This window comes from Terrapene carolina, unplaced genomic scaffold, assembly GCF_002925995.2.
Source record: "Terrapene carolina triunguis isolate 2854851 unplaced genomic scaffold, T_m_triunguis-2.0 Scaffold238, whole genome shotgun sequence".
Lineage (NCBI taxonomy): Eukaryota > Metazoa > Chordata > Testudines > Emydidae > Terrapene > Terrapene triunguis.
Window position 1 is genome coordinate 867410 of NW_020664589.1, and position 6757 is coordinate 874166.

General features: G+C 47.3%; 1 protein-coding gene across 1 annotated transcript in view; it reads left to right on the plus strand.

Moving 5' to 3' along the window:
- CACNA1B (calcium voltage-gated channel subunit alpha1 B) overlaps nucleotides 1-6757 on the plus strand; it is a 490111-nt gene that overhangs the window by 295640 nt on the left and 187714 nt on the right. Inside the window, exon 12 of the mRNA XM_024206825.3 lies at nucleotides 3200-3409. Within this exon, the coding sequence (XP_024062593.2) occupies nucleotides 3200-3409 (210 nt within the window). The remainder of the gene's footprint in view (nucleotides 1-3199; nucleotides 3410-6757) is intronic.

The following is a 6757-nucleotide window of genomic DNA, read 5'->3' on the forward strand; positions in this document are numbered from 1 at the left end:
GGGGGGGGGGGGGGGGGGGGGGGGGGGGGGGGGGGGCACGAAAAAAAGGGTGGGCGGCCAAAATTTTTTTTGCTTGGGGCACCAAAAGTCCTAGAGCCGGCCCTGCTTTCACTCTGCTGTCGTGTTGTCCACATGGGATGCTACTGCACAACAAGCTGGTGTGCTGTAGAATCACACCATGGCTCGCTGTGCAGTTACTTGCTATGTAGACAGGATTCAAAGGTTTTGGTTTTCTTAACTGAGCAGCGGATCATTCCAGGGGAGTGTTCTACAGCGCATTGGTGTGACTCTGTAACCCACCATCACATCCCCAGGAATCCATCCAGATTAGCCACAAAGCTGTTGAACTGTTCAACCTGCTGAAACTAGTAAGAAAGCTTTGCTGCTGGAGAAAGGGGAGCGTGATGGTGGGGGGGGGGGGGGGGGGGGGGGGGTGAGGTGGAGTTGCTGTGTGGGTGGCAGGAGGTCCACACTGCTACAGCATTCGCTTATTGCCACGAGGACATATAGGGAGCTTTTAATCCATTTCTAAGTCCTCTTGGGCTCCAGGAACTTGTGCCCCGTGAGCAATTCTCTGCATCTAGCGCCTCACACAGCAGATCTGATGGAAGCAGCAGCACTTGCACTCATGGATAATCTGATGCTGAACTGAGACCCATCTATTGAGTGTATGATCAGGAAAATATCTGCACTGCCCCCTTTTCTGTGTGACTGGTTCCCCCGGTTGCGGAGTGTGTGTTTGGTAAAGCAGGGCACACGGTGGAGAAGAAGAAACAAATACAGCAGAGAAAACTAAAAGTGCTGCAGGCTGTGGAAGAGAGATTTTATCCTCCTGAAATGCATGAAACTCTGCATATCATAAATAATCAAAACATACTGGGGTTTATGGACAAAGTGAGGGTTGAATGTGGGTTTTTTCTAATATTTTCCTTATGCTCTGGTAACATCTCTCTCTGATGTGACTTAAAGGCCCTAGAAGAACTAACAATCTAATTACAAAGTGTGATGTAAATGTGCTGACCAGTGCAATAGTTGCACTGAGGAGCCTCTTGCCAGCTGTTACCTGCACAAGTTGCTTTGTAATTCAATTCAAAGTGCCTCCGGGTACCTTATAGTCACATTAGAAAGCGGTATAACAATAAACATCAGTCACAGGTGCTTTCTGAAAGAATAGTTTAATCCACACTTTCATTTTCTCCCTTCTCTTTGTGTTCTTTCTGTGCTGATAAAACCGTAATGGTAGATCCTGGCTGCCTTATGATAGGAACATTAGGTGCTGGAATGGAAACATTAGCACTGGAATATCCAGCCAGGTCAGCACTCTGACTGCCTAATGTCGGGTGTGGTTTTCCAAGGAAAGGGCAAAATTCTGCTCAGAGGCACATGGCAAATCTGTATTCTCTTATTGGTCCAAATACCACTCTGATTTACACCGGGCTGGGTTCACTTCAGAGAAGTTACTCCAGCTTCAGACCAGTTGAACTGAATGCAGAATTTAGTTATCTCAGAGCGGTGTCCACATGAAGAGCGGTAGGGATGTAAGCGGAGTGGGAATATCCGTGTGCAGATCTCCTGGGCAGCCTTGCCAGCAGAGGTTTGCCATCGGTTCCTGAGAGGTCTGTACTTACAGAATAACATCAGAACTCGGACACAGCTTTCTTCTTGGCCTCTGGTTAATTCTGTTGCCTTGAAGGGCAATAGAAACAGTGAGAAATTCTTCAGCACAGAAGGAAGTGTTATAAAACGAATAGCACACCAGGCATTTCTAGAGTGCCCATCCCTGTAGGGTGGACACTTTAATCTAGAACGCCTTTCTTCTTTCAAGTGTCTATTTTTAAACATCTGACTCTTAATCAGGATTTCAGACAAGATGTGAAATGCAGCCATGAGAGGCAGAGCAAATGCCCTAGAGCACTGAGGTCAGATCCTGCCCTGTGCTGTGCGGGCGGAGGAGGTGAGAGAGGGATGCAGGGAGCCTTTTCCCGCAGCACAAGCACTGGGGCAGGATCTGTGCCACGCAGGGTATTGGGAGGAGACACTGGCTAGCACTTCCCAGCTTCAAGGGGATTCAGGCTGCCAGGCTAAGGGGTGGGTCTGAGGCTCTGCCCCATCCAGCTAGCCAGCGCCTGGGCTGCTGGGAGCAGAAGGCACTAGCTGAGGTTGTATCTTTCTCCTTTCTGAAGGAGAGATAAAGGGGGCTCAGCATTACTTCCCTGCGCCCAGGCCAGTGCAGTGATGGGGGGCAGGGAAGCGATCATGTACATTCTCGGTCCCAGCATTCCGGACCGCCAGCGCTGGATTGCACAGGGAGATGCACACCATGCTGTGACTTGCACTGTGGAGCCACAGGGTGCCTGCAGCCAGCTCCACGACACTCGGGCTAGCTGGCGGGGGGGAGGGGGTTAGACTCGTGTCACAGATAGCCGAGTAAGTGCCGTGCTGCCCATAGCTTTAACCTGGCCAGTCAGAGCTCAGGATTTAAGAGATTAGCTAGGATTTTTGAAGTTATTTACAGGGGCTGCAGGGCCGGCTTTAGGCCGATTCCCCCAATTCCCCCGAATCGGGCCCCACGCCTAAGAGGGCCCCGTGCCCTAAAGAAGAGCGCCTAACTTAGGCACTTTTTAAATTTTTTTACGCACCCGGCGGCGGTCCGGGTCTTCGGTGGCACGTCAGCGGCGGGTCCTTCACTCGCTCCGGGTCTTCAGTGGCATTTCGGGGGCGGGTCCTTCAGTGCCATGGAAAACCCGGAGCGAGTGAAGGACCCGCCCCCGAAGTGCTGCTGAAGACCTGGACCGCCGCCAGGTATTCGAATCAGGCCCCGCACTTCCTAAAGCCGGCCCTGAGGGGCTGGGTGCCCAATTCACTTGGAAAGGCAATGGGAGCTGAGCATCCGACACCATTAGGCTCTTTTCAAATCCCAGTATTAATCCATTGGGATGGTCTGGGCAAATCGGTGTCTCTTGCAGCTCATTGTAAATATGGCCACGTTTGTGCTTAGCTGCATTTCCAGAGAGGGGGGAGGTTCTTGGGTTCGGATCCTCAAAGGTATTTGGGCACCTAACTCTCAGTCATTTCTGTTAGGCATCTACATACTTTTGAGGATCTAGGCCCTTTGTGGTTGTGATTTCAAGTTTCCCCCTCCCCCATTATCTTCCTGATTTTAGTCTGATGATAATCCCTTGTGTCCTCCAATGCCCAGGGTCTCCATTTGCCCGGGCCAGTCTGAAGAGCGGAAAGAATGAGAGCTCCTCGTATTTCCGGAGGAAGGAGAAGATGTTCCGGTTCTTCATCCGGCGCATGGTGAAAGCACAAAGCTTCTACTGGATCGTCCTGTGTGTCGTCACCCTGAACACTCTGTGCGTCGCCATGGTGCATTATGACCAGCCGGAAGGGCTCACCACTGCTTTGTGTAAGTGTCCGGGATCAGAGCCATGTTCCATCCGGTCCTCCCGCTCCTGAGTGCTCTGAGCACTAGCCCCACATTGCCATTAACACCTGCAGCCTTGAGGGCTTTTTGTAACTTCTTATGCCCCATCCAGGAGTTTCACAAATAAATTACTAAGTGGCTCCAAGAAACACCAGAGAAAATGGACAATGTGCTATAAAAAAACAGTCCAAGACACATCTTTGACTTGTAATGGTCAGCCACAAACGTAGTGAACATCGCAGGAGGATTTTTGGGGGGGCTTGTGGATTGGGAAAAAACATTTACTTGGGTCCCTCCCAGCAGCTTTATAAGTTTCTCGAGCTCTCTTCACCTGCGGCTGTCCAGAGAACCTCACAATTCAACCCCCACCCAGGAGATGTATAGCTTGTTCTCAGATTTTCCCTAAGTTCAATACACTAGGCCATTTTTTTATAGTAAAACATATGACGATAATATAGACCCTGAAGCCCACTTGATATCAACTTGTGCAATGGACAGTTCCACTTAATAGAAACAGTATTCCCTGCACCAAAACATTTTACACTAATTCAGTCCAATTGTGCCAATGAATAGCAAACCCTCTCTGAACATGCACTTGTACAGAAAGTGGCTTTCCAAGAGAGCACTTGCCTTAATAAGCCAGGCGTGGCCAATGAGGAGAAATGTAATAGTACCCTCCAGCGAATCACACTGTGAAAATATGTCCAGTACACATATAAGCAACAACACAGGACAGGTGGGTGATGATATCATTTGCCTACGCGTGTTAGATGTGTTTTAGCCCGATGCCTTTGGTCACCCTTTAGTATGGGCATCCAGTACTGTATAAAGGCCCTTGGAGTGTTATTGCTTTTTTAAAGTGTGTAATGTTGTTTTATTTTGTAATGAATAGCCAATGAATCCTGCTCTCTGCAATTAGATCCTTTATACAGTTAAACTCTTCCTCACGTGATTGCCTTCTTGCTTTCACAATGCCCTCCCCCCCCCCCCCCCCCTTTTTTTTTACAAAAGTAGGAGCGGCCCTGCTCATCTAAAGGTTGCAAGATTTGACCCAAAACCTCCCGAGAAATTGCAGTTTGGATAAACTGAGAATTTAAGCATACAGTGACAATGAATTCCGGGCACCATCAATTTCTCCCTGAGAGGTTGGGGAGGGTTGAGTTTATTATGGGGTGGAATAACAGAGTTGCATTGTCTGTATGTATCCGACAAAGAATTCAAGTCAGATGGCTAGACATTGAATAGCAGATGATGTGTTTTAAAACCTAGCACAGAGTCAAAGCAACTGCTGAGCAGAAGGTCAGTTGTAGGGCCCTGATTCTGGCCTCATAATGGTTTAAAGATACGGTCAGTGAAGATATACCGGTGTAAAATGTTTGTGAGGGAAATTGTAGTCAGATCCTCGAAGTTTAGTTCTGTGACAGCAGAGCTCATGGATAGCATGAATGTGATGGTGGTAATGGGGTCTTAGACTCCAACAATTTAGAGAGTTAAACAGCATTTCCATATCCTGTAATCGAGTTCGCCCACGTACAGTTCTGTCCCCATCCTAGAGTCCCTCTCTGCAGAGGGACATTGTGAAAATGACGCCGTATGTCAGACTGGTCAAATTGCATGATGCACTTTCCAAGATTTCCCTATGTCTTTGGAGCCCTTGTCCCCAATCCTGCTCCAACTGAAGTCCCCTGCAAAACTCACATTGGGATCAGGCCCCAGATCTTCAGCTCTTAGGGTGACATTTTCAGAAGAGCTCAGCGTGCACGTGCAGACGAACATCGCACAGCAAGCGCACACTTACTATCTGTGTAGAACCTATTGGTGAACACTAAAAGTTCCTTAGTGCACTGCAGGGTTCACGCGGACAGTTAGTGTGCAGTATGCGGACGTGCTGTAAATCTGTATCCCGGCTTGCTGTGCACTAACTGTTCATTTAAACAAGCCCAGCATGTTGGGTGCTAATCTCGCTATATGCATCAAAATGGGAACTGCTGAATGCGGAGGACTTTTGAAAATTTGGCCCCCGGTTGTGCAGGCTGCACCTTTGGAAACTTGGCCCTTAGTGTGCTGCAGTTTCTTGTATTAGAAGATCCGAGAAGCTGGAGGTGGACTCTCGGTACAGTTTGATCTGCTTCATGCTTCTGGGGCTCAGTCCGGCAAGGTAATAAGTACACTGGCCCGGACTAACAGAACCGTTAAGCAGTTGCTTGATTTTAAGCATGAGTAGTCCCATTGGGTGAAATCCTGGGCCCGTTAAAGTCAATGACAAAATTCCGTTTGACTTCAATGGGGCCTGGACTTCACCCATTGAGTTTAATGGGGCTGCTTAAAGTTAAGCATGTGCTTAAGTGCTTTGCCGGATTGGGCCAGAATGCTCAGCACCTTGAATGATCAAGCCCTTGCGCCAATATGTGGATTATCGATTCGTGGCTCATGGGCAAATTTTTCCAAACCAGAAAAAAAAAAATGAAATAAGATGTGTAAAACAGAATAACTTAGGAACTAAGTCTTCCTATCTTAAAATAATAATAATAAAAAAAAGATTAACTTTTGAAGTCTTTCCTTTCCCACAGGCTAAAAGGGTGAAGCTACGGGTTACTGTGTCTTCAAAGAGCTCCTGCTAATATTTACTAAAATATTTAATAATACCAGGTAACTGAAAGCTATAATGAGGGTTGGGTGAAAAGGAGAAAAAAGTCCTTTCAACTCTTCTGCTCTCTCAGGATTTAGAGGGAAAATAGAAACAGACGACACAGGCAACCAGTCCTACCTATTCTTTTTCTGAATTAAACAGCAGAAATAATAGATTAGAGTAGCAAAGCAATTAGAAATGTCAGGTTTAGGATTTCTTCTCCAACTGGGAGTAAATGGCTAGAAAAATATTTTTAAGTCTTTCATTCTAACCAGAAGATTTCCAAGTTTGCTTTCTGGAACTGTAGAAATGCAGTAACATTTCTGAGGGAATGTTTAAATAGGAATGTGAGCTGAAATCCATTTCATTTTGATATCCAAGCTCGCATTGAAGGAATGTTCACGTTAACTGGAATTAAAGATGCATTTCCTCGTGGGGAGAAAAAAAATCTAGGATAAAGGTGAGAAGTTAAGGGTCCAACTTATCTCAATGGGGGCAATACGGGGCACACTCCCACCCCACTGAAATGCGCATTTTGCCACGACAGCAGTAACTGTCGAGAGGAGGAGTCTACCAGAAATGACCTCCTATTATAAGACAGAGGCCAAGTGATTAATGATTTTGGATCACTTAGTTCTGGGATCCCAACTTGAGACACCTTCAAGCGGCCTGATTTTCAGAAATTCCCCAACACCTGCTCT